Raw genomic sequence first — 27,778 nt, forward strand, 5'->3', positions numbered from 1 at the left:
ATGCTAAAAACGCGTTTGACAACTGAGGCTGGAAAAGACCAGGCTCCGGAATAAGGGAGAGCAGAATAATTCTGTGCTCTTGTAAAACAGTATCGTATTCCCTCTACATTCCCTTTTCTTAAAGCCATACTCAGCACTATCAGAAAGGATGGTCCCTTGATCCCGTTCTACACTATCTAGTAGTGATCCCACTACTACAGTAAATGATTATGTTACAGACAAGAAACATTTATTACGCACTGGATTAATATTTATGTTAGACTCCAGAAGCACATGCAATTTTGCTGATATGTTGTTTTTGTTCCCTTTTTGACGATGAATTACGCTGCACTAACATCAGACTACAGAGTGGTTACATGTGCAGGATACTTCATATATGAGCGCCTTAAATCCCAGTGGATCTCATTCACACCCACAGGAAACAGAGGCACGTACAAGCCACGTGACCTGTCCGCCGTCATCCCTTGGCTGGTAAGGGGAAAGGCTGGCATGTGAACCCAGGTGGGCACGTTGTTACAGCTATCCCTCTAGACTCAGCTGGAGGCGGGAAGTGGGTTTACATTAAAAAGCATAAAGATGAGGGTTGATGGGGGGGGTGGGAGGGAGGGAAGTGTAGGTGATGGGCCTTGAAGAGGGCATCTTTTGGGATGAGTACTGGGTGTCGTATGGAAACCAATTTGACAATAAATTTCATATATTAAAAAAAAATAAATAAATTTTAAAAAATGCCCAAGTTCTATAATACTTAGTAAAAAAAATAAATAAAAATAAAAAGCATAAAGAGACTCTTATGGTTTGCCTCCCTCTCTGTTTGAAATAAACCCATAAGAGACTCTTAAATACAGAGAACTGAGGGTTGATGGAGGGGCAGGGGAGGGTGGGGGGAAATGGGTGGTAGGCACTGAGGGGGGCACCTGTTGGGATGAGCACTGGGTGTTGTATGTAAGCGATGAACCAAGGGAATGTGCCCCCGAAACCAAGAGCACACCGTATACGCTCTATGTTAGCCAACTTGACAATAAATTATATTAAAAAAAAAAAGCATAAAGAATCACTCTGCCCAGATCTTGGTAGGATCTTGAGGTCTACAGGCGAGGAGCCCAAACTATTTTGCTAACATGGGTGCAAAGGGGACACCACTTAGACGTGCAGCTCCCGTTGTGAGCGAGATTTAGTAGACAGAAGAGGACCACTTGGGTGTTTTGCTGTGGCTCATTCATTGACACTGACTCTGGAAATTAGTTTGAGACGCCTGGGTAAATTTAAATGTCCCTTCATGACATCCCTGTGTACAATCCCTCTGAAGTATGACAGTTAGTAGGATTTGCCCTAGCCTTATACTATCACAGTGGACACAAAGGTTGCGTTTCTACCCTACAGAGTTAATGCCTCAACTCTGCAGAGTGCCCGCAAACTGGAACCAGTACCATCTCCTTGGTATGCGTGCAGAAAGCAGCAAATTGTCACCAGCCAGCATTAAGAAGGTCTTCCCACCTATAGGTAACACTGGAGATGGAAAGGAAAGCACATGGAGTCTCAGAATGGGTAGGGGTTCCGAAGGCTCAAAACAAAACAAGTGCTTCAGCCATTACTCTGTTTTCACTTAGGGTATAGGCTTCACTGTGGAGTTCTAGCAGGATTGTAACACACTGCCGTGCACGTTGCATAGTCACACAGCAGCAAACAGGTGTTACCTTACAGTTGGGAAGGTCAGAGTTGGAAGCTGGCACCGGGAGACAGAAAGCAGCAGAGCCAGGGTGCAGCAACGGATGGAGGGTCTTTGTCATTAACTGGTGGTCCCACCCAGGTTGTGCAAGCTACGCTCCCCTTAGCATAAAGTCAACCGATGAGCCAAGGCAATCCCACATGCAGTGGAAATGGCCCTTCGCCATGGAAGGTGTCACAGTTGCAGGTGCCAGGGATTAGCAATGGAGGTGCCTTTGGGGAGTCGTTTTTTTGCCCACAAGCGTCCGTCTCCCTAAATTAGGAATCCTCATGTCCTGTGCAATCCCAACATCTAAGCAAGTGGTGGGTACTCAAGAACTATCTTTGGGAGTCAAGTCAAGGTGGGCATGGTCAACCCCGTCACCCTCTAATTGACACAGAAAGAATGAATCTAAAAAATTGAAGGATCGGGGCGCCTGGGTGGCTCAGTCGGTCAAAAGCCCAACTCTTTTTTTTATGTTTATTTGTGTTCATTTTGAGAGAGACAACGAGACAACAAGCAGGGGAGGGGCACAGAGAGAGATGGAATCCCAAGCAGGCTCCACACTGTGACAGCTCAGCTGAGCCGAGATCAAGAGCCAGACTCTTAAGCAGGTACACCACCCAGGTGCCCGTAACTGTCTGACTCTTTATTTCGGCTCAGGTCGTGATCTCGCAGTGTCTGAGTTCAAGCCCCGTGTCGGGCTCTGTGCGGACAGCTTGGAGCCTGGAGCCTGCTTGGGATTCTGTGTCTCCCTCTCTCTTTTCCCTTACCCTGCTCATACTCTGTCTTTCAATAATAAATAAACGTTAAAAATTTTTTTTAGAAAATTGAAGGATCAAGGTGGTATATGCAATATTGCTGTCTTACATCATTACATAAATGCATTGATATGAGTTAAGGCAGTCCATAAAGGGAGGTCCTTGGAGGAATCAGCATGTTGCCATTTCAATATGTTATTAAGGGCGGCGAGTTTATTCATTAAGTGAATAACCAACAATTAAATTTCTAAAGCTCCACATCGATTCTCAAATTGATGCAAATATTTTAAAAAAGAAAAGAAAAAGAAACCTCAAGACTCCTGACCCTACAGGCTGTGATTTGTTCTTTGTACAAACATACAGGCAGGTACACCTTCACTCACGAGCGAAATGCCAATATTTATACGTTGTAGGAAAACACATTCCGCCTTTCAGCCCCAACTGGATTTCTGATTCTCTCGTCAAGATCACGTGAGATACTGTTTGCAAAAGAGCTCTGGAAACCCCGAACAGGCAAGCAAGCCACGCTGGCCTTACTCTTTTAAGTCTGGATTGCTTTTCCATCAGGTAGCATTTCCCAATTCCTAGTCAGTAGCAGACCACAGTGAAATGGCCAAATCCTTCATGTTTCCGAGCTACACAGCTGCACATCTCGGTGCTGTAGTCGGGAAGGCTACTGATTTTTCTCCGGGGTTGGTCTCTTTCGGACCAACCGACCTCTCACCGGGAGGGGAGAGCCACAAAGTCCCCAGCACGGCAAGCGTACCAGGACGGCGATTTTCATCTTGTATGCTGTGTTGTTCTCTCTGTCCTTTTCTGCCTTTGCTTCTTCGAATGTCTTATTTGCGTAGGTCGCGAGGAGAACAACCACCACCCAGCTAAGCGGCTTCAGAAGTGAGCTGTCTCATTAGTTTGGGGTATGGTTATGCTTCCCTACAAGCACCACTAGCCAGAGATTATAATTATATTAGCGTACAAATATAATAGTGCACTGTCTTTCCACCCCTTTCTCCGGGGGTTCTCTGTGATGTGGGTAATAATAGACCACCACGGTCTGGTGTTTCGTGACGTGCTGAGGCTACCTTTCAGCACTGACAAGGACACAGCACAGGACAGATGATCCAATTTTGGACACGGCAGATCCCTTCTTGCACACCTTCAGGCAAATCTTAAGTAAAAATCATTCTCCAAGGATTAAAGGGGGGCAAAAAGAACAAAAAGAAAAAGAAATCTCTCCCCTAAAAGATACAAAGGGCACATTTTCGTTTCTATAGTTGATGGTGCCTATGGTTCCTGTAAATTAGTTCTTTTAATTCCAGTAAGAGGTACCTTTCAGGCTTTTGTCTCCCCTTGTCTAAAAATAGCATACGCAAATGGTCAGTGAGAAATGTGTTCACACTGCAGCATAACATTAGTCTGGTTAGCCTTTACAAATTTTTTGTTTTTTAATTTGAAATCTACACAGACAGGAAGATAACCAAATTCTACTACCGTTGGATTAAATGAATAAATCAAACATCATTGGTTCTTACAGATTTTCATGGCTGTGCTACTGAGAAGAAAGGGAACATTTTGTTCAAGCAAGCACATTATCTCCTAATGTAGCTAGAATCATGTAAGGATACTCGTTAGCCATTTGACTGCTGTGAATATTAGGAGGAAACAAGCTGTAAATTTATGTTAGCAATAATGAGTCTAAACAATGAAATCCAACCATTGTATGAAATATCCCTTGCTTCTATATTGAAAACAATCAGTGGTTTTCCTTTCAAGACTCGGAAGGAAGGAAGGAAGGAAGGAAGGAAGGAAGGAAGGAAGGAAGGAAGGAAAAAGAGGGAGAAAGGAGGGAGGGAAGGAAAAGAAAGAAAGAGAAAGAGAGGAGGGAAAGAAAGAGGGAAGGAAGGAAGGAAGGAAGGAGGAAACTGCTAAACTCTTTAGGCATTAATGCAAAAGAACCATGCCTTCTAATTTTCAGTTTGCAACTTAAACATGACAGTGTTCTTAATCCTATTGTTTTCTATAGACTCGTCCCTTTACAGATGATGCGGGCAGAAAAGGTAACACGACATGCTCGCACTGGTTATCCGCTGCAGATACACATTGTAAACACGCTAAAAAGGCAATAGATGAAAATAATTAAGTCATTAATGACGGCACTGTCCATCTCTGAGTGCTTGGTAAATACAAGGGGGAATGAATCATAAATTAGGGTCGTTGCTGCATTCACAATATGAAAAACGTAAACAGGTTATAGGAAAAAATATCATGCACAGGACATTCGAAAACCCTGTTGGCAAATCCAACACTGGGCGAGCACGTGCTGTTTACTGTTTAAATAAACTACTCACCATCCTCCGTGGGCACGTAGATGTTTAAGTAAAGGCAGTCTTCGTTTTGATCTTGAACGTAGGTCATTAAAGTATCCAAATTAGCAGTAAACCAGATGGGCAGCATATCATGTAATAAAGACCTCTCGTCCAGGTGTTGGGGGCACACAGCAGCGAACTGGGTGGCATTTCGAACTCCAGTCCATGAGGACGGGGGCTCTGGGGGCTGAAATCGCCTCTCTCCAGTGGGAGGAGAGGCATACGGGACCCCCAAGTACTGCTCCACTGGACCCAAAATCTCATTGGGCAATGGTGTTCTTAAGCCCCGGATTTTGCCATAATTTGTGTTGACCACTGGATACTGTGCTTGGCTGTCACTGAGCGTGAACTTAATGGCAAGAGCGGTTATCCACAGGAGAACATTGGAGTTCAACATGACGCAGACTGGGGTAAAGAACAACGGAAGCCATAACAGTCCCTTGGGCCTCGACATTGTTCACTTCCACATCCGCAGGTGTCCGTGTGATACAACTCCAAGCAAACAGAGCCGTGAGGCGAGCCCGCAGAGAGATAGGGCTTCCCAGGGAGCAAAGGACCCAGGAGGGGAGCCTCTCAGATGGGTCATAGACAGAGCCCAAGGTTAAGAAGAAACCCGGCAGTTGTCTCGGCAGCCCATTGCGAGAGAGAGCAGCCCTCTCTTAATCCTGGCACCGAATCCCGGCAAGTGTGAGGCTCCAAGGAGGCGGTGACCATCCGATATCCGAGGACAAGGGTTCCTTAGGAAAACTCCCAGGCAGAGCAGTCCGCCTAATGGGGGAGAAGAAAACAAAAGCAAACACGGACGATGATAATGAAGCCAAGGATGCCATGCAACCCTCAACATGACTCTATGAAATTCCTATTTGCTGCTGAGCATCTATCTTCATGTAACAGAACCTAGCAAGAGCCTCACTTGTCTTAATTCTTGTTGGGTGCCCGTTACCAGGAACGACACAGGACATTTAGAAGACATTTAGCATTTGTTGAACGTTGTCTTTGTTGAGTTGCCCAAAAGTGATACATATTGCTCAAATGACATCTCCCAATTTCACCATTAGCTACAATGACCAGCCAATCAGTGGACAGGTGCTCCCCAATGTTTGTCAAGCATGTAAGGAAACTGTCACTATTCCCTAAGGTCTGAGAGTCATGGAACATATGAAAATTTTTTCAGTACAAGGAAAGGAGAAGTGTGCACGCTCAGGGGCGCCTGGGTGGCTCAGTGGGTTAAGCATCCGACTCTTGGTTTCAGCTCAGGTCATGATCTTATGGTTCATGGGATGGACCCTGAGTCAGGCTCCATGCTGACAGAGTGTAGCCTGCTTGAGGTTCTCTCTGTCCCCTCCCTCCCTCCCTCCCTCTCTCTCTCTCCCTCTCTCTCTCCCTCCCTCTCTCAAAAAAAATAAATAAATAGACTTGGGGAAAAAATGAGTGTAGGCTCTGGATACTAATCTCTCTTGGGTTACTTAATGGCACCTATCTTTAGACTCCACACATCATCACCCTGAATCTCCGCATCCTTGTAAGAACTGAGCATGACACTGCATTTCAAGTACATTCTGTAGTGCTTGTCCCATCAGGACATCATTCATAATTAAAAGTGTTGATACCTAAGCCATCCAGGGTAAACTTCTCACCTTGCAGCCCATTTTAAAAGCTGATGGTACTTTTGAGTTACCCTCCCACTGAGTCTGTTCTCCCAGACTTGTCTCGATGTAGATCTTATGACTCTCACTAGATCAATCGTTCCTCTTACGGCATTAAGGAATGTTGTGCATGAGCAGGAAAGGATTGTGAATGCTCCATTAGGGATAGAAAATATTACATTAGGTGGTGCAAGGAATCCTATCCTTAAATAGAGTGTTCTTCAACTCGAAAACAGAGAATGCGTTTGTAAAGATGTTGTGGGCAATTCAGATTATTTCTGGACTAGACCATAAGCACCCAGTTAAGTGCACAGTGGAGGAGAATATGCCAACGAGCTTTTTTTTTTTTAATTAAACCTATCGGTGGGATGCCTGGATAGCTCAGTCACATAAGCATTCGACTCCTGGTCTTGGCTCAGGTCATGATCTCAGGGTTGTAGGATCGAGCCCACATCGGTCTCCATGCTGAGTGTGGAAACCGGCTTGGATTCTCTCTCTCTCTGGCCCCCCTCAAAATAAATGAACGTAAAAAAATTAAACCTATCAGAGCTGGAACTGTCATGGAGCTATACCACCTCTGGGGGAAATTCCATAGTCTATGACTTCCTGGGCCAAGTTCATCAGACCTGAATAAAAATGCACTCGCCATTAATTTGTGATTCTGAGAGACTCAGGTCCTCAAAAGGCTACCTCTGTGAGCTGAGGGAAGGGAGCTGAGCTGCTGGGAATGTAGGTCAATGGTGTGTCAAACCTTCTTCATGGGGTGTGGTGAGCAGGACTGAGAGGATCTACAAGCCACATGCGTGTTAAGAGTACACAATGGGATCAGCCCTAGAGTTCACGCTGAGCCCAATGATCAAGCCTGTCCTCTGCCTAAACCGACCTCCCCACAGGGTTCTGAGGGCCAGAGAGAGATCATGGACCAGCAGGACCTAAGAGAAGGTGTTGGGGGACGTGTGAACACCTTATAGGTAATGTTCATCAGTTCAGGACTGTCTTACTTATTTCCTCATTGTTTGAAATTGGGCTAATTTGCACAAAAGTAATCTGATCTGAAGCCCATGGTCTCTCTACCTCAGCACCGTTGCCATTCTGCACCACGTACTTCTTTGCGAAAGGTGATGTCCTGTGCCTGGTAGCGTGTTAAGCATCCTGCCTGGACTCCACCTGCTAGATGCCAGTAACACCTCCCCACCCAATTTGAGCAATCACAAATGTCTCCAGTTATTGCTAAATGACCCCAGAGTGAGGACCACAGTCTGAGCCATCCAGCATGGAATTCTGGGGCCATGTAAGTGACTTAGGTATCCATGGGTACATTTTAAACATTATATGTTTGTGGGGAGCCTGAGTGGCTCAGTCGTTTAAGCGTCCGACTTCAGCTCAGGTCATGATCTCACAGTTCATGAGTTCAAGCCCCACGTCGAGCTCTGTGCTGACAGCTCGGAGCCTGGAGCCTGCTTCGGATTCTGTACTCCCTCTCCCTCTGCCCCTCCCCTGCTCACGCTCTGTCTCTGTCTCTCAAAAAGTGAATAAACATTAAAAAATGTATTTTAAGGGGTGCCTGGGTGACTGAGTTGAGTGGCCGACTTCGGCTCAGGTCGTGATCTCTCAGTTCATGAGTTCCAGCCCCATGTCTGGCTCTGTGCTGACAGCTCAGAGCCTGGATCCTGCTTTGGATTCTGTGTCTCCCTCTCTCTCTCTGTCCTTCCCCAGCTTGTGCTCTCTCTCTCTCTGTCTGTCTCTCAAAAATAAATAAATGTTAAAAAAAAAAGTTTAATCTATTTTGAAAAAAAACCTTTGTAATATGCTTGTGTGTGTATGTGTGTATGTGTGTGTTACATTAAAATATCTGACAACTTTAAAAGTTTTAGCATTACAAGTAATACAGAATTCAAAAGTAAATCTATTAAACACACATCATCATCATGATTAAAAAAAATCCCTATAAATTCAACCAACCAACATATTTGGGGACTAAAAAAATAAAAGTCCTCTCATGTAAATGTCAGACACTGGAAAATATTTCAAAAGGGGTGAAATGTTGTTATATATGCATATAACATATATATACTTAATACATTATACATTACATATATCTATATATAATATTCTATATATTATACATATTTTATAAATAAAAAGGGCATATTATAAAGTGAATTAGTAGAGGGGCACCTGGGTGGCTCAGTCAGTTAAGTGTCCAACTTCAGCTCAGGTCATAATCTCACAGTCTGTGGGTTCGAGCCCCTCATCAGGCACTGTGATGAAAACTCAGAGCCTGGAGCCTGCTTCAGATTCTGTGTCTCCCTCCCCCTCCCCCTCCCCTACTTGCTGTCGCTCTATCTCTCTCTCTCTCTCAAAAATAAACATTTAAAAAAATTTACAGCGAATTAGCTGAATAAAAAATTTTAATGAAAAAATGTAAAAATGATGCCATTGAATAGATAGAGTTTGAGAGTTAAGAACAGCTTTATAGCATGTTTTCTCTGCAAAGGTTGCAGAAAGAGGGATATCTAATGGTGGCATTTCGGCATGATTTATAACTTGATAGGGTCTTTTGTAACGATTCTCTACAGGGCGGTTATTCTGTCTGAGATTGTAATTAAGACAAAGCTCACGCTGTGCAGGCGTTTCAGAATATAAATGGGTCAAAACAAAAGTCGCAATACATTTCTCTCCAACGTGCGCATCACTCAAACTGAGATCGGTTTCATGTTAAAATATGTACTTCGTGAACATGAGTCTCGACCAAACTTATTTTGGTGTCTTGAACCCAACGAGGAATAAAAGCACATCCCCGACCCCCTGGGCGTTCAAAGCTTTATGATTCCATGTGGTGACAAATATGTTAGAAGACAGAGAACTTTCTGGATACATCTTCAAAAGCCCAACCACTCCACTTGGAAAAAAAAAGGTGGGGGGAGGGAGCCAGAAACAACTCTGCTCCGTGAGGCTCTCAGCTACATGGGAGGCCTGAGATTCACGGAGGGCTGGTGTCCAGAGACTCTCTGAAGAATCACGTTCATCTGACCTCATGAGCATCGGGAATAAGAACAGCTGATTGTGGTCCCTGCCCAGTTAACGAGCTTGTACAACAATCCTTCCATAGGGTTTACTAAGAAATCTGAGGATAGCCATTCTTCCAAGTATGTGCAGCCTGCACACACACACACACACACACACACACATCAATCCCTACCAAGGTTCACTCAATGCCAGCCATCAGCCATCAGCCAATTAGCATATTTTTGCATATATTTAATATTCTGGTCTTACCTCCTAGGTGAGCAAGGTTACAGTCTATTGTCTTTGGCGAACGTTACAGCACATTCACTTCTCATTCATCTATGAACTTTCAGTTGTGACAATCGGATCCCACAAAAATGTACCATGTTGAACCATGAAGCTCAGATGTAGATAAAGTAATTGGACAGTAAATAAAGATGCCAACTATACAATCTGGAAGGTGGTTTCATGCTGCACTGCAGGCTCAGGGCATCAATCAACACCACCGCCTGCCTGCCCATGTCTGTTCTTTAATGGGTTAGGAACACACCTGAGCCACAGTGGAAAAGGAACTGGAGTTTCCAGCAAGAGGATCCACAGAACCCGGACTAAACACGGGAGAGAGAGTTAATGGCTTCCATATGGTCCAGTCAAAATTGGCTGGATAGAAAGATACTCGACAGTTGTAGCCCAAAAATCAGGTCAGGGATAAAAGGTTTTTCTAGAGTCAACTCTGTGGACAACAGGATGCTACAATAGCCACCGCAAAACCTAATCACAGGTCGAGAAGCATTTCAGAAAGATCAGCTTCATAGGCTATGGGGACACAGTGGTGGATGAAGACATGACCCCAGCCCACTACAAGCTACGTTCTTATGAAACTACCCTTAAGAGTACGGCTCGATTCCTCACTCACATTCTGCGCTTAGCAAACACAAAGATCAGCACGGATGGAAAGGTCATTAAATGCTTGATTTTCTGTGTCTAATTAAGCTATTACCAAAAATTATTTCCAAATCTAAATCAAATAAGTTGCAAATATCTGCAGGCTACAGGTGGACTTCTGTCACCAAACTTGGTCCTGCATCTTCAAAGTCACAGTGTCATGTCTCCAGAACCTTCTCACTTACATTACCTTGTGGTGTTCAGAAAACTCTCATTTTTGATCCCGTCGAACTGGCCCTGTACTTTTGTTCCCTACATTTTAATAACTGGTACCATTATTTGTCAAGGTATTCAGGCTAAGTTAAATACCACCTTTGGCGGGCGCCCCTTCCCATAATTCCATACGGTAAGTCCTCAAATCTGCCAAGGGTCTTACGGGACAGGAGGCCTGACCTCAGTCATTATGGCTGAAAGATGGAAAAGTCAAATGGTAGCAAGTGTTGAGCCAAGACGTAAGGCAACTAGAAAACTTATACGTGCTGGTGAAAATTAGTGTTTTCCCATTACAGAACAGTTTGCTGTGCCATGGGGAAGTCAACCACAAGGAAGACTTTGGTTCCGATTAATTGCACACACATGGAAAGACATACACATACTACCTGGTGTTCATCATCTCTGTCTCTGCTCTCAAGCTTCTTTAATATGTGTGTCCAGAGACACAAAACAGTGTCCCCGTGCATAGTCACAGAAGCAATAACACAGGAGGATAACACAGATGTGCATTCACAGGAGAATGGACACATAAAGGTTGGCACATGCAAAGAGCATCCTACCCAATAGTGAAAAATGAATGAAATACGGACATACGTATCAAAGTGGAGAAATCGCCAAAATAAAAAGCAAGTCACAGAAGAATATGCATGGCGTGGTTTTATTTATATAATACTGTATAAAACTAAACAGGGCATTGGTTAGAGCTTATTTGTACTAAAATATTAAAAGAGGGGCCCCTGGGTGGGTCAGCCGGTTAAGCCTCCGACTCTCGATTTCGACTTGGGTCATGTGCTCACGGTACGTGGGATCAAGCCTCACATCAGGCTCTGTGCTGACAGCAAGGAGCCTGCCTGGGATTCTCTCTCTCGCTCTCTCTCGCTCTCTCTCTCTCTCTTGTCCTCTGCCTCTCTTCCCCTCTTTCTCTCTCTCTCTCTCTCTCTCTCTCTCAAAATAAAGAAATTAAACGTTAAAAAAATGAAATATAATATAAAAAGAGCAATGGCATTTTTAAAGCCAAACTCTGCTTGCGTCTGGGACACAGGACAGGGTAGAAACAACACACACGTGGATAGACACAGAAATCGATAGTGTCCTATTCTGTTGTCGGACAGCAGCATATGCGTTTAATTTTTATTTTTAAATCAATGCATATAATTTACGTATTTACGTGATTCTTGAAAAATGCAAATGTTAAATGTTAACACACCTTCATGTCCCCACGCACCATCCAAACAGATTTAAAAGTTGAAGGAGAAACAAACTGGTTTTTTTCCAAAGTTATGTTACGAGCCCCAGGGACCAGGCCATCCGCTGACATAGCCCGTTCCTGGCAGTAGGACTAAAATGAATACTAAGCTCAGCTGTGAGTGCTCCTGTCCAGTCACTAATTAGCCAGGTGACTTGTGGCCCATCGCTTAGCGCCCAGGGGCTTCAGCCCCCTGAACGACACAAGGAGGGCTTGGACGAAGTGGCCTCCTATGATGCCTTCAGCCTGCGGATTCTCTGAAACCTCACCCTATTATCCTCCACACAGAGTGTCCATGAAATAGGGAAGCCGGTGGGAAGAAGAAAGTCCCCCAGTGAAGTGGTAAGACCCGACTTGGGTGAGATAACTGACAGGGAGAAACAAGGGAAGGTCTGTTGTGTCAGAAGCAGCTGAAATTGCCTTACAGCCACACCCGCGAAAAACGCATTTCGTAGGGCACCTGCCTGGCTCAGTCTGTGAAGCCGCCGACCTCGGCTCAGGCCGTGATCTCGCGGTTCGTGAGTTCAAGCCCCGCGGCGGACTCCGTGCTGTCAGCTCAGAGCCTGGAGCCTGCTTCGGATTCTGTGTCTCCCTCACTCTCTGCCCTTCCCCCTGTCGTGCTCTGTCTCTGTCTCATAAATAAATAAACGTTAAAAAAATTGAAGAAATGCATTTTGCAATGCCAGAGAACATATATTAGCAGGATAAATTGTCACCAACTTCTTTCACCTGATGTCTCCATCGAGATTGAGGAAGAAGACTGTCTTGCATGCAATATTCACTGATTTCTTGTATTATTTGTTCTATATAAATGATGTACTCTTTTTCTATCCTATCTAAGGATATGGAGTTATTTCATAAGAGTTTGTTCTTAAAATTTTTATACATACGTAGTGTGTATAAATGTAACACACATTGCTTACGTTTATATAGTACATATGTCTACATATGACATATATGTTCCACACAAGTATTCCAGTGTACGTGACATATAGGCAAGTTTTTAAACATACAAGTCTACCAATCCAAATTAATAATGTAGTGTGAAATATACATGTACGTGTGTGTCTCCAAACTAAGACACTGAAATATTAAGCACATTAGCTTCAGAAACTGTGCCTTCTCCATTTTCCGTAAACCCCCACAGTACCCTGTTCGGTGCCCTTTATGTTGTAGATAATCAATAAAACCGGTTGTATGTGATGTTGCTTATCCAAACAGAGGGCTCTAAGCATGAGCTATGTGAAGAGCAAGCCTCACAGACACACGGAAAGGCGTCATCGTACTGATCTGCCCGCGTGTTGAATAGTTGGGGGCCTTCTGGGGCTTGGGCAGGAACATGATCTGAAGGCTCATGCCGTCTACCTCTTAACCCAGGCTTTAATATAAACTCCATCAGCCACCCCAGAGAAGGGTGTAAACCGTCAGGGACTCCAGTTGCTTCTGTATAAAACGGGCAGGGTACAGGATGTGACTCATGGACATGAGCAGGTATGTTCCAACACATGGAACATACGTGTGTGTGTGAAAACAGACAGATATTTATATAGTGTCTATAAATACACGTATGCATCAATGCATATAAACATATATACATATGTATACAAATATGTAAATTTAGAACAAGAAGTATCCTCCCAGGAAATGCTCGCTAATTATAATTACTTGCTGAAGGGCAGAGCCTGGGTGGCTCAGTTGGTTAAGCATCCAACTCTAGATTTGGGCTCATGTCATGATCTCGCAGTTCATGGGTTAGAGCCCCGACTGGGGCTCTGTGCTGACAGCGTGGAGCCTGGTTGGGATTCTCTCTCTCCCTCTCTCCCTCTGCCCCTCCCCGCCTTCTCTCCCAAACATTTTTTTAAAGTAATAATTACTTGCTGAGGTTCTAAGAAATGCTTTCACTGCGGGAGCCGCTCTCCTAAATATAAAGAAATGTCAATCCAATTCCCATCTGAACATAGTCTACAGCCCAGTTGATGCGATAAAGCCCGTATTTAGATATTTTTTTAAGTTTATTTATTTATTTTGAGAGAAACAGCACGGGCAGGGGAGGGACAGAGAGAGAGAGGGAGAGAGAGAATCCCAAACAGGCTCCTCGAGGTCTGTGCACAGAGCCCAATGTGGGGATCAAATCCACGAAACCGTGAGATCATGACCTGAGCTGAAATCAAGAGTCAGACGCTTAATGGAATGAGCCAGCCAGGCGCCCCAAGCCTGTACTGAAATTGCTATTATTAAGCAATCACGTGGTCTATTTCCATCTCCTGTGGGACTGTGGGCTGATGCAGGATGGAACCTGGGATGAAATGTCTAAGACATGCATTGAAAATTTTAGGTATAGAGAGAGAGCTGGATTCTGCAAGATAGGAAGAGAAGAGTTAAGCTTTGAAATTCAAGAATGTGAATACAAGCTTACCAAGATTTATGGAGAGTGGGAAAGATAATACCAGAAGGAACATTCACATTATGTCATAGTTACTTCCTAAATGTTTACATTCACTGCTAGACTATGAGCAATTTAAGGGCACAGACCAGAGATAATTAATACTTACAGTGGGAAAACACAAGGTCTCAGCAGAGGTTATTAAATTAAGCGAAGGGATAGGATGCATAACAGCAGAAGAATTAGCAAGGTCAGGTTCCCTGATGCTGACCTTAGCTTAGCTCCTGTAGGTACCACGGTAAACCTCTACACTCACCACCAGCGACACTCATGTTTCTGACATAAACTCCCTTTGGGCTCCATGATCTAGCCCCTATGGTTTCTACCCATAGGAATTCTGTCTTTTTTATTTTTTATTTTTTAACACATTTCTTTTTGAGACACAGTACAAGCAGGGGAGGGGCAGAGAGAGAAGGAGACACAGAATCGGAAGCAGACTCCAGGCTCCGAGCTGTCAGCACAGAGCCTGACGCGGGGCTCGAACCTACGAACCTCAAGATCACGATATGAGCCAAAGTCAGACACCCAACCAACTGAGCCACCCAAGCACGCCATCTTGGTTCCCTGTTTGACACAGAGGTAGAACATGGTAAAGTCTCTGGCACTTTACCAGTTTCGGCCAATTTCAATGAAAATTAACTTTAAAAAAAAAAGCACTCTGACGCAGTTCTTCGAATAAATTTGCCTGCACGTCTGCATGCCAGTTAAGGAATCCCAGGTGCCAGGCACTCATGACTAACCATAGGAAGGGTTTCCCCTCGCTGAAAAGATGGGCAGAAATAATCCCAGGTGCCAGGCACTCATGACTAACCATAGGAAGGGTTTCCCCTCACTGAAAAGATGGGCAGAAATAATTTCAATCAGTAAAAGGAAATGTTTAAGATAGAGACGAAGTTGAATGAATTCTCCTGCAAAAGAAGAGTAAAAAAAAAAAAAGACTTTCGTATCTTTCATATTTATTAACAGCCCAGTGTGGCCTGGAGTTGGTACCTTAGATATGGTGGCTGTGCAGACAGATGGTTGACTCCTTGGACACTTGGAGGTTAGTGTGGACAAGATGTGTGTGCTCCCAGGTTGGAACCGTCTCGGGCGATAACGACAGGCATGTCTCTGTGCGTCTTCAGTAAGTAGCTTTGAAAGTGCTGCACACAGCCCCTACTTATGAGCTATGTGCCACCCAGAATGGAGAGTGTCTTTGGAACATATCCCAAGACACCATCCATGACCCAAGGGCCACTTCAATCTGACATAACCCCGGCAGGAGTGCCCTCTTTTTCCTCCGAAGCCTGTCCCCTATTTGCCTCCAGGATTACGGATACTTCATCTCCTAGTGGAGGCCGCTCCCGCTTGTATGGACGACCCTCCATTATGGAAATTACTATTTCCCCGTGATGTTTCTTCTGAAAGTTGATGGTCTGCCCTCACGGGTTTCTGACGGTGCGGTCACTTCTGATGACAAGGGGATGGGCTTAGAAGCTGTCGGGCTCCTCCCCTCCTTACAAAATGATCCTTTCTCCACACACCCTCCCTCCTGAGTGTGACTCTTGCACAAGCTCCCAGGAAAGGCAGATCTGTCTTCAGTGTTGAGCACCATCTGCCTACCCTTTCCCTGAAATGTGTCCTCTGTGTTCCTCCAATGGCAGAAGTAATGTGTGCAAACACACTCTTCCCCAGAAATGGACACACTACAGACAGACGTGACAGACCGGCCTGAGGATCAGAAGCTAACAGAGATGAGACCTTCCATGTCTAGGACACGAATGGGGCTTCTGAGATCTGGAACAGGGACAAGAGGCTTCCCTTAAAAGCCTTCCTCTCACATCTGGATGGGGAGGGAGGAGAGAAGCAGAGTGGAGTGGAGAAAAAAGGGGAGGGGAGGGGAGGGGAGGGGAGGAGGGGAGAGGAAAGGGGAGGAGGGGAGAGGAAAGGGGAGGACGGGATAGGAAACGGGAGGAGGGGAGAGGAGGAGAGGAGAGGACAGGGGAGGACAGGAGAGGAGAGGACAGGGGAGGACAGGAGAGGAGGGGAGAGGGGAGGAGGGGAGGAGGGGAGAGAGGAGGAGGGGAGTAGGGAGAAGGGGAGAGGAGAGGAGAGGAGAGGAGAGGAGGAGGGGAGGAGGGGAGGAGGGGAGGAGGGGAGGAGGGGAAAGGGGAGGAGGGGAGGGGGGAGGAGAGGGGAGGAGAGGAGAGGAGAGGGGAGAGGAGGGGAGGAGGGGGGGGAGGGGAGGGTAGGGGAGGGGAGAGGAGGGGAGGGGAGGGGAGGGGAGGGGAGAGGAGAGGGGAGGAGAGGGGAGGAGAGGGGAGGAGGGGAGAGGAGAGGGGAGGAGGGGAGGAGGGGAGAGGAGAGGGGAGGAGGGGAGAGGGGAGGAGAGGGGAGGACAGGGGAGGAGAGGGGAGGAAAGGGGAGGAGAGGGGAGGAGGGGAGAGGAGAGGGGAGGAGGGGAGAGGAGAGGAGAGGGGAGGAGAGGGGAGGAGGGGAGGAGGGGGGAGGGGAGGAGGGGAGAGGAGAGGGGAGGAGGGGAGAGGAGAGGGGAGGAGGGGAGAGGGGAGGGGAAGAGAGGGGAGGAGGGGAGAGAAGGGGAGGGGAGAGGAGAGGAGAGGAGAGGAGAGGAGAGGAGAGGAGAGGGGAGGAGAGGGGAGGGGAGGAGAGGAGAGGGGAGGGGAGGAGAGGAGAGGGAAGGAGAGGGGAGGAGGGGAGAGGAAAGGGGAGGAGGGAAGAGGAAAGGGGAGGAGGGGAGAGGAGGAGAGGGGAGGAGGGGAGAGGGGAGGACAGGAGAGGAGAGGGGAGCACAGGGGAAGAGGGGAGAGGGGAGGAAGGGAGGAGAGAGGAGAGAAGAGGAGGGGAAAGGAGAGGAGAGGGGAGGAGGGGAGAGGGGAGGAGGGGAGAGGAGAGGAGAGGGGAGGGGAGGGGAGAGGAGAGGAGAGGAGAGGAGAGGAGAGGAGAGGAGAGGGGAGGAGGGGAGGAGGGGAGGAGGGGAGGAGAGGAGGGGAGAGGGGAGGAGAGGAGGGGAGAGGGGAGGAGGGGAGAGGAGAGAGAAAAGGGAAGGAGTGGGGAAGGGAAAGGAGAAGAGAGGGGAGGGAAGAGGAGGGAAGGGAAGGAGAATGGAGGGAAGGGAAGCAGGGGAGGGAAGGAGAGGGGAGGAGAGGAGAGAGAAGAGGGGAGGAGTGGCATCTCTCCTTATAAACATCTACCCCAAAGCCTTATAAACATTATCACAAGGTGAAAGTCATTCAAATGGAAAGGGTTCTGCCAAGACAGGCAGTAAACAGCGTTCATCAGTAACTGTTCTTGAGACCCTAACATTTCTTAAACAAAAGTGACAGGGAGACCCTAAGCCACTAGATTCCCCCCACCCCGCCTTTCACCGACACGAATTCTCACCCAGGAATTCTGCCCACCACGGTGAAACCTGGTGAGTCTCACGCCCATCGCCCACCTTTGGCCAAATCCCGAGGCACCGATGCAGACTTTACAAAAGGAAATGTGAACGGAGATGCGGTATGTGCTTCTTCGATTTCAGATGTAGTGTAACGTGCACACACACACACACACACACACACACACACACACACTCAGTAGTATCAGAAACCCTTGATAACTCCTTCAACAAAACTGGTTTCTTTCTAGGGGTGTCTGGTGGCTGGGTCGGTTAAGCATCTGACTCTTGAATTTGGCTTATGTCTCATGATTCTTGGGAATCAAGCCTCAATTCCTGCTTGGGATTCTCTCTCCTTCTCTCTCTGCCTCTCTCTCTCAAAAATAAATAAACAAATAAATAAATAAGCATTTAAAAAAAAAAAACTCGTTTCCTTTTAAGCTTATTTTTCTTTAAGACTTAAAAGTGTTGGGGCGCCTCGGTGGCTCAGTTGGTTGAGCATCCGACTTCAGCTCAGGTCACAGTCTTGCAGTTCGTGAGTTCGAGCCCCGCGTGGGGCTCTGTGCTGACAGCTCGGAGCCTGGAGACTGCTTCAGATTCTGTATCTCTCTCTCTCCACCCCCACCCCCTGCTCATGCTCTGCCTCTCTGTGTCTCTCAAAATAAATAAATGTTAAAAAAAATTTTTTTTAAAGACGTAAAAGTGTTGGGGCGCTTGGGTGGCTCAGTCAGTTAAGTTTCAGCCCAGGTCATGACCTCGCAGTTCGTGAGTTCGACAGTTCGACAACACAGAGCCTGCTTGGGGTTCTTGGTCTCCCCTCTCTCTTCCCCTCCATTGTTTGCTCTCTCTGTCTCTCAAAATAAATAAACATTTAAAAAACAATAAAAGAAGACTTAAAAGTGTTATTTTTAGAAAAAGTGTGTATTTTTCACCAAGCTGACAAAGGAGTCACACACACACAGGCACACACACACACACACACACACAGACACCCAAGTGTTCATGGTTAAGAACCCCTGATGGCCGAACTACCTCATGGTGGAGACCAGTTAGTCTGCGACGTTGACCTAGTGGGTCCAGCAAATGTTGTGGCCCCGCTGTCTGCCGCGTCTAAGGCAGATGTGGTCGGGAGAATGAACAGCACCTACACAACTATCTCGTTCAAGCTTTTCTGCTCTCCTTCCCTCCCTTGGGAAGTCCTGCCCTTACCGTCAGTCCACCAGGAAAATTAATGACACTTCCCTCCACCTGCAGCTCTTGCTTGGCTCTGGTCGTATCCTCCCAGGTCAAGGACATCTTCCGGTCGCCCCTCCCTGGACACACTTTGGTGGAACCTGGGACCACATCAACGTGACCTCTTGGAGGCCAAAGCTGTGCCCACAGCAAACGACTAAGAGCAACACCGGAGTTTCCATCATCCAGGAACCGAACAACTATCTGTGCCCCGGGGAGATGGGGATGATCTCTGGATAACTTCCAGAGACATTCCACCAACCACATGGTCTTTCTCTGTCTGAACCAAGGCACTTAAAAGTCAACCCTACAACTTGAAAATAAAGGACTGTTAAATTGGATGCGGTGTACCCAGGGCGGGGCGAGGAGGGGTGTCTCTTCTATGAAGCTATGAGAAAGAATCCCAGGGATAAACAGAAGTGATGAGAGACATGCACGACCAGGAGTGATTCCAGATCCCTGTCCTCTTAACCTCATGCTCCATTTCTCAGAGAAAATATCAGGAGAGGCTCAACGTTATATAAGCTCCAGAGTGTTTTGCATCAAATGGCAAAGTCCTGAAACTCTAAAAGGGTGGGTCTATCTCTTGCCTGTACAGGGAGCCTGTCCACCGTCCCTTTTGAATCTGGAGCTCCGTCTTGTTCTTCTTAAATATATGTGTGGGAAGATTTCTTTCTCCCAGTCACCTCCTCCTCTATACAGAAGGATATAAAAAGGTTCGTCTTTTTTTTCACTACAGTAATCAGATGTCACAGATTTTCTGCAATTAATGCTTTCCTTGGCTATTTTCAGACCTCCTATTAAGAGCTATTCTTTTACCGTGGCCTATTCCCCCGAACCCAATTAAGCCCAATTAAATCCTCTGCCATGACTGTTCTATTTCCCCCATGTTTAATTATCTCTTAACAAGTCTGTGAGTGCATGTTTTCAATTGGCCACCCCAGACAGTGTCACTCAAAGGATGTGGGACACACGTCTATAAAATCCGGATGTGAAATCATCACCTGGCAAACTCCCCAAGTGGAAATGTCCCAACGCGGAAGGTTCCGTGTTAAGACGTCCTACCGCAACTTCAAATATTAGAGCACCGTGGGCTGACTGCAACACAGAGATCTTAAAACAACAAATAGGAAACAATTTCCCTCTATTAAGTACGTCCTTCGAATTAACTAGGTCGTTAGAGAACATATTGAATTTAGGGTAGCCCAGATAAATGGCTTCAGTATGTATCAACAAACAAGCTTCACTTCTATGGGTGTGTGCACATGTGTGTGACAGGGTAGCTGCTCCCCTCTTGACTAGATTAAAATTACAAGCCTCAGTCCTAATAAGGACATTTTTGGTGTTTCATTTTGATGTTTATTTTTGAGAGAGACAGAACACAAGCAGACAGAGCTGTCAGCACCAAGCCCGATGCGGGGCTCGAACCCACGAACCGCGAGATCAAGATCTGAGCGAAAGTCGGACGCTTAACCGACTGAGCCACTCTGGTGCCCGTGTGTTTCACTTTAGTTCACAAATGAAGAGCTTATAGAAATACACTAAAGAACATTAAGAATGCATTAGCTTTAAGGATACTCTAAAAGAGAAAAACTGGGGAGCCTACACTCAGAAAAGGTCAAAGGAAAATCGGAAGAGGAACGATAGAGACCTAGCTTGCCATCAGAGGAGACCTCTGTGGAAATACTCTGGTTTTCCAGATCATAGAACAGGGACCTCCAAGCAGCACAGACCACAGGTATCTTTAGCAGAGACAGGGAACAAATGAGCAAGTTTGTTCCATCAATAATTAGAGAAACAGACTCAAGACTAAGATCATGTCACCGGGCCAGACCTAAATGCCAGCACTGCATGGTTTAATGAGTTAGCTTCTCCTAGGATAAAAGGGACTCAAACATAAATGCTTCCGGAAGCCACTGGCTTCTTGTTGGATAACAGACCTACAGGTGGAGGATACGTTGAAGGAAGGTAGCCCTTGCTCGCTAGAAAAGACAGGAAAACGGTGCTGTTGATAATCACCAGCGCTCGTAGGCAGGAACTCAGTCCTTCCCACCATAGCAGCTGGGGAAAGAGCAGGTCATAATGAAAGAAAATTTTGCTTCAATACCAGCATCCTTGACCACTGAACAAATTTCTGGTGCCGGTAATGATGTCCCTGGCCCTTGAGTAAAAGGGCCTCATGGAATGAGACCAGCGGAACGCACAAACGCCACTTGGGATGCCCACCAGGGAAATGCAAACTGAGAAAATTGTATTTAATTCAACCTCATGTGCGGTCACAGAAACAGGAGAAAATGTAACAATGACATCGGAATGGTGCCATTGACTGTGCACAACGGGCTTTCCGTAGGATAGGCAAAGCCCTCCAAAACAAGAACATTCTGTGACTTGAGAAAAAAGAAGGAAAAAAAAACTCAAACAACCAGAAAATAGAAAGCTTTTGAGAGAAAACATTAGGTCATTTTTAAGTGATTACAGGCTTTCTCTAAAGAACACATCACAAAATAGAGGGGGGGAAAAACAAGAGTACTGAAATTTGCTCAGTCTGGAGCCTTGGTTTTTAAGGGAAGGCACTGTGTCCAGGCGAAGGGAATAATGGGTGGGATTTTAAGTTAAAGCAATAACCTGTTCTACCCTAGATCCGTGCTTCTCAATTTCTACGGTGATAGAGAATCCTTGGGGAACCCTGAAAAATCCCACTGTGCAGACAGCACTCAGGACCAAGTCAGCCAGACTCTCTGGGGTCAGCTCTTAAGTTTTCCAGGTGATATGCGGGGTCAGCCACATTTGCAAAATGGCGCTTCTGATGGGGATCTTCACACACACGTGCCATGCAATTTGGGCCCTATTTTATTTCTTTTGGAAGCACTGTTTCAACAGACACTCGCATGAAGTCATAAAAGCCAAAGTATAAGCACCAATAACACCCAACAGCAGATCCCTGCCCCAAGATACATGCCCACCATGACCAAATCTACCTCGGGAGATACTTCCAGATCCCTGCCCTTTTCTTCTCCAAATAGGTTCCACTGTAGTTCTAAATAATACTTTTATGCTGCTATTTCTTCACATATTATTTCTGGATATTATCTAAAATTTTTCTATGGGCGACCGCCAGTACCCCATTTCCATCTTTGCGCCCCACATCCCAATATCCTTACAACGCTATTTAGGGTATATCTATTTAGGGTATATCAAGGTGTATCAACATTGTCGTAACCAGGCGATTCACGGTCACTCGGAACCCAGCTCATAAAATTTCCCTCCTTGAATAACCTGTTCCATGTGGGTGACCGGTTATTCAGTAACAGCTTCAGGTTTTCATTTTCATGCTTTCTCTAGATCTGTTGTTCGATTTTTCTAACCGCTCCCACAAAACCGTAGCCCATCCCAAGTACTATGTGCACAGGGTCAAATGCCTATTTCCTGTTGTTTATTTTTTTTTTTCCCTCCATGTCTCTCTCTGTCTAGGATCCTTTTTGTCCCAATCTGCTCCCTGCACTCATCTGGGACCCAATTCCTTCCGCCATCTTCCATGGAGTCCATGGTTTCTTGGAAACCAACTCTTTCCATTTTATTTACTCTGCCATTTGAAGGAAGACAGAATCACACAGCTTTCTGAGAAAGAGTGCATGAAAGGTCAATCTTTTGAGAGCCTGCATGAGTGCAAGTTTACTCTGACTTCACATTGACAATTTGGTTCAGGATAGAGCTCCATGTTGTCAACCGGTTTTTCTTACTATTGTGAATCTTTTCCTCTGTCTCAGAACCTTTGGTAAAGACTTTGAAGGGTCCCGGGGCATTCTAACTCTTGATTATTTACGTTGTTCTCTCTTTTTATACGCCCCTCCAACGCTGTGAGGATCCCAAGCTCTCAGCATCTTGTCTATGTGGCTACTGTCCTGAAATCCCACGACAACGTGCTGGGGAGTGAGGTTCATTCTACTCATGGGCTGGGCGTCTGCTGCACCACAAAAGTCTGGAAGCGTAAGTCTTTCAATGCTGGGGGAAAATTAAATTACTTGTAAGTCATTTCTACCTCTTTCTGCAATCACTGCGCGTATGATAAATTCCCAGGCTGAATTTTAATTAATTCTTTTTAATTTCCTTTCCCATCGCTCTCTCCTTAGATTTTACCAACAAGAAATTTCTTCATATTTATTTTCCAATCCAATTCTTTACAACAAAGCTATTATGTTACTTTTTCATGGGATTCTCATTTCGTTCGTTTGTTTGTTTGCTTTAAGGATCAATAGTTTGGCTTCTCCCGCACAAGTTATAGATTAGAGATTTTTTGAGTGTGTGTTTTCTATTTGATGCTTTGTGCACTCCCTCCAGATAACTTTTTTCTATTGGCTATCCTTAGACTCTCTTATGAAGGGTTTCACTAGAATATGTAGGGTGGTAGAGTATCTTTTCTCATTTGAGAATAAGCTCCAAATGGGGGTTTTCAGCAGGTGGACCTCTGTACAATGAAAAAGCAATTTACTCAAATGGTCTTCAAATGCCATTTATGGGATTCTTTCCACGGCCCATTCAGTTTCTCAAAAAAAAAAAAAAAAAGAATCTTCCAATATCGGTTTGTATAAGGGCTTTCACCCAGGGGACGTAGGGGAGAGAAAAGGCTGTGTAGCCAGTGGTAAGCGAAATGTATGTAATTACTAGTTTTCAGTCTGGGTCCTCAGTCCTCACTCCACTATACGTAAAGTGCCGGTGTTTATTGTCTGGGTTGAATTCCTCCAGATTAAATTTCCTCTGTTTCCTGAGGAGGAGCGTAAAAGACAGTGCTTTGCTACACGGGATGGAATCCTGTGGTCAGAGAGAACTTCACCTGAGCATAGAGTCTGGAAGACGTAACAAGATCATTGGGTGTGTTCAGTCCAACCCGGTTAGAGAGTAACGTGGGATTGTCCACCACCACGGAAATGACTTGTCTCACTCTGACAAAAACAGCCCTGCAGGTAATACAAGGACCTGCATTAGACAGTAAACTAGAGGGGCATCTGGGCGGCTCAGTGGGTTAAGCATCTGCCTCTTCATGTCAGCTCAGGTCACTATCTCATGGTTCAGGGGTTCGAGCTCCGTGTTGAGATTCTCTCTCCTCTCTGCTCCTCCCCCTGTTCTCTCTCGCTCGCTCTCAAAATAAATAAACTTGCAAAAAGTTTTTTAAAAAAGTAAACTAGCAAGGGAAATGGTTTGGTAGCATAAGATTACGTGCTTTATATACATACCCCGGGAAGTATGGAGAACACTCTCTATGGAAGGCAGTTTGTTTACATCAAAGTAAGCACTTTCCAAAGTGAGACACAGCTTGACTCAATATATTTTGTGTAGTATCTCATTCTTCTTATACATCATGTCATCAAGTACTTTTGCTTTTCTTGTTTATCTGGCACAGATGCATCTAATACAGTTAGATTAAAGCAATTTTTAAAAAACTAAGAAACAGGGCTAAAAGCGAAAACTTCCACGGAAAAATAAGATGGACCCAGGAGTGAGGGTGAGTATACGGAAGGCACAACAAAATATATTTGCCAACAATTTGAGCTCTAAACTGTCCTCACTTGGGGCACCTGGGTGGCTCAGTCTGGTAAGCGTCTGACACTTGATTTCAGCTCAGGTCACAATCTCCTGGTTCGTGAGTTTGAGCCCCACATCGGGCTCTGCGCTGACAGTGTGGAGCCTCCTTGGGATTCGGTCTCCCTCTGTCTCTGTCCCTCCCCACTCGTGCTCTGCCTCTCTCTCTCTTTTAAAATAAATAAACATTTACAAAACCATAAAATATGGCCACTTTCTTCCATCTATGTCATCCAGTCAGCTCAAGAGAGTGAGCCGTGTCCTGTCCAGCATGTGGCTAAAGGGCTCCTGGTGACCTCTAGTGTTTCCACTCAGGCTGAGGTCTCCCGTCTAAACCTGGGTAAGAGCCTCATGTACACCTTTAGAGAACACAACATCCAATGAACCTGACCACAGGTCTGGCAACAAGCGCAAATTAAAGTCAATGGATATGCTACATGCTACGTGGCAGGAAGCGGACCCCAAAATGCAACGTGGGCAAAAGGGCAGACCTTGCTACCACCGTCGCTGGCATTTCCACACACGCCATCATCTCATTGAGGCAGGCAGAGGCAAAACTAACGTCAACGCTGGGTGAGAAAACGGCGTATATACCCAACCAGTTACACTGCTTATCCCCGAGGGGTGAGAAACACAAAGATGACTCTGAGAAGTGGAGAAAAGAAACTATTAAATGTAGCTGCCTATCAACACAGAAGAATGCATTATGGCTGTTCTGCAAAAATGCGAGACACCGCATTCGTTCAGAATTACAGACATCCTCTTGCCCTTTGGTCTTTTATATAAAAGGTATCAGCAATCTATGACAATTTCCATACCCTCGAATTTGCAAATGAAAACTCCGTGGTTTATCGGAATGGCACTGTGGGATTAACTTTCCAATTTTAGGATTACAGATACAGAAAATTAAATCCCATACGTTTTCCCCGGAAGAGAAGCTTACGCAGGGTAAGGCTGCAAAGATGTGGAAAACATTTATGCTTAGGGAGAAGAAAGGAGACGACAAGGGAGCAGATGTAATTTTCTGTGACATCAGTGATGTATCATGTTTGTCTAGTCCTTTAAGCTTGCGATGGTAGACTTCCACTACTCGGACACGTGTGATCGTGAACGTAGACATCAGAGAGTTTGGGTGGCCTGCTATCCTATCCTCAGCCACAGAACCCATGTCAGCGGGTTGGTCTGCACTCCCACACGCCTCCTCTTATTTGCTTGTTTTCCATGCTAGAAATGCGACGCTAAAAATAGGTCTGATTAATCCCTTTGGCAAACACACTGTCACTGCCTTCGGAAGAATAATTTTGCTAAGTGCATTCTCATTCTCAATGCATATAACCGTTTCAGAAGTCAAGAAAAGAAGTGGCTTCTTCCCTTTGACGGAACATGACAGATCATCTATATTCCAGCAATCACACTCCTGGGTATTTACCCAAAGGAGCTGAATACTTCCGTCCATACGAAAACCCACACGTGGATGTTTCCAGCAGCTTTATTCGTAGTTGCCAAAAGTTGGAAGCAACCTTAACTAGGTGAATGGATAAAGTGTGGCCCACGCAGACAATGGAATAGTACCCAGGGCTCACAAGAAGTGAGCAATCAAGCTAGGACAAGATGGGGAAGAATCTTAAATGCACATTATTAAGTGCAGGAAGTCCATCTGAAAAGGCTGTATGATTCCAGCTCGATGACATTCCGCACAGGGCGAAACCATGGAGACAGTAAACAGATCAGTGGTTGTCATGGGGTTGAGGTGGGTGAGGGAGGGATGGATAGGCAGAGCAGAGAGTAAATTTAGGGCAATGAAATTACTCTGTATGATATTGTAATGGGGGATACATGTCATTATACATTTGTGCACAACATAGAATGTACAACCCCAAGAGGGAACCCTTATATAAACCGTGGAGTTAGAGTGATAACGATGTGTCAATGGTAGGTTCATCCTTGGTTAAAATGTATATGTAAATATATAGCTGTATTTACATATAGGTATTTACATATATATTTACATACACACACACACACACACACACACACACACACACACACACACTGGTTGGGGTGTGGATAATGGGGGAGGCTATGCATGTACAGGGGCAGGACGTACGTGGGAAATTTCTCTACCTTCTGCTCGGTTTTGCTGTGGACTTAAATCCATTCTAAACATATAAAGTCTTCATTTTAAAACACTATCATTCAGGGGTACCTGGCTGGCTCAGTCGGTATAACGTGTGACTCTTGATCTCAGGGTTGTGAGTTTGAGCCCCATGTTGGATGTAGAGATTACTTAAAACTAAAATCTTTAGGGGCACATGGGTGCCTCAGTCAGTTGAGCATCTGACTCTTGATTTCAGCTCAGGTCATGATCTCACAGTTCTCACATACAGCCCTGCACGGAGCTCAACACTGACAGCACGGAGTCTGCTTGGGATTCTCTCTCTCCCTCTCTCTCTGATGCTCCCCTGCTCACGCTCTGTCTGTCTGTCTGTCTCTCTCTCTCTCTCTCAAAATAAATAAACTTTAAAATTAAAATCTCAAAAATATAAATAAACACAAAAAAATTTTAAAAATTATCTAATTACCAAAACTTTTTTACATAAACAAGTATTTCTGTCGCCCAGCCGCATGCCAACATAGTTCCAGTCGGAAGACCTGGTCTTCTCATTTGCCCCACACAAGTATCCCGTGAGAGGGACACCACTGGGCCCATTTTCCAGAGAAGAAAATGGCCCAAGCAGTTAACCCCTGTCCAAGAAGACAGAAGTAGTGTCAGGATTCACGTCATTTGTTTCCTTCTAAATTCTGTGCTCTTCACCACTAGGATATAAAATATTTCCAGTGTTACGGCATTCTGTGCAGTAGAGCTGAAACAATTCAATAATATAACCTCTCGGTGTTAATTGAGCTTTAAATTTTCTGGTGCCTCTTAGCACTCTTATGTTAAAGGATATTTGGCAGCATTAACATAAAGAGGTTGCTGACTTCAAATCAATCCCTCTGTAATTTAATTGAGTTCTTAAAATACATCAGCAAAATTGAATATCTAAAATAAAAGCCACGATCGGCAAAACAACAAGGATTACTTGAGAAAGTTTTCCATTCATGTTGTGGAAATACTATTTACAAGTTGATGTTAAGCAATTAACGCATGTCTTAAGCTGCGATCAAAGAGCTTGCAAAGGAGAAACGAGGGGCTTCCTGACAAATCGTGAGCTTTCCCATGGCCTCCATTTTCTGAGTCTGGATAATCATTAGATG

General features: G+C 45.4%; 1 protein-coding gene across 2 annotated transcripts in view; it reads right to left on the reverse strand.

The window, feature by feature from the left end:
* Nucleotides 1–27,778, reverse strand: part of NLGN4X (neuroligin 4 X-linked) — a 313,846-nt gene that overhangs the window by 234,189 nt on the left and 51,879 nt on the right. For both annotated transcript variants that reach the window (XM_015541539.2, XM_042974580.1), the window contains exon 4: nucleotides 4,815–5,600. In XM_015541539.2, coding sequence (XP_015397025.2) covers nucleotides 4,815–5,286 — 472 coding nt within the window. In that variant the 5' untranslated portion in view covers nucleotides 5,287–5,600. The remainder of the gene's footprint in view (nucleotides 1–4,814; nucleotides 5,601–27,778) is intronic.

Source organism: Panthera tigris, chromosome X (genome assembly GCF_018350195.1).
Source record: "Panthera tigris isolate Pti1 chromosome X, P.tigris_Pti1_mat1.1, whole genome shotgun sequence".
Lineage (NCBI taxonomy): Eukaryota > Metazoa > Chordata > Mammalia > Carnivora > Felidae > Panthera > Panthera tigris.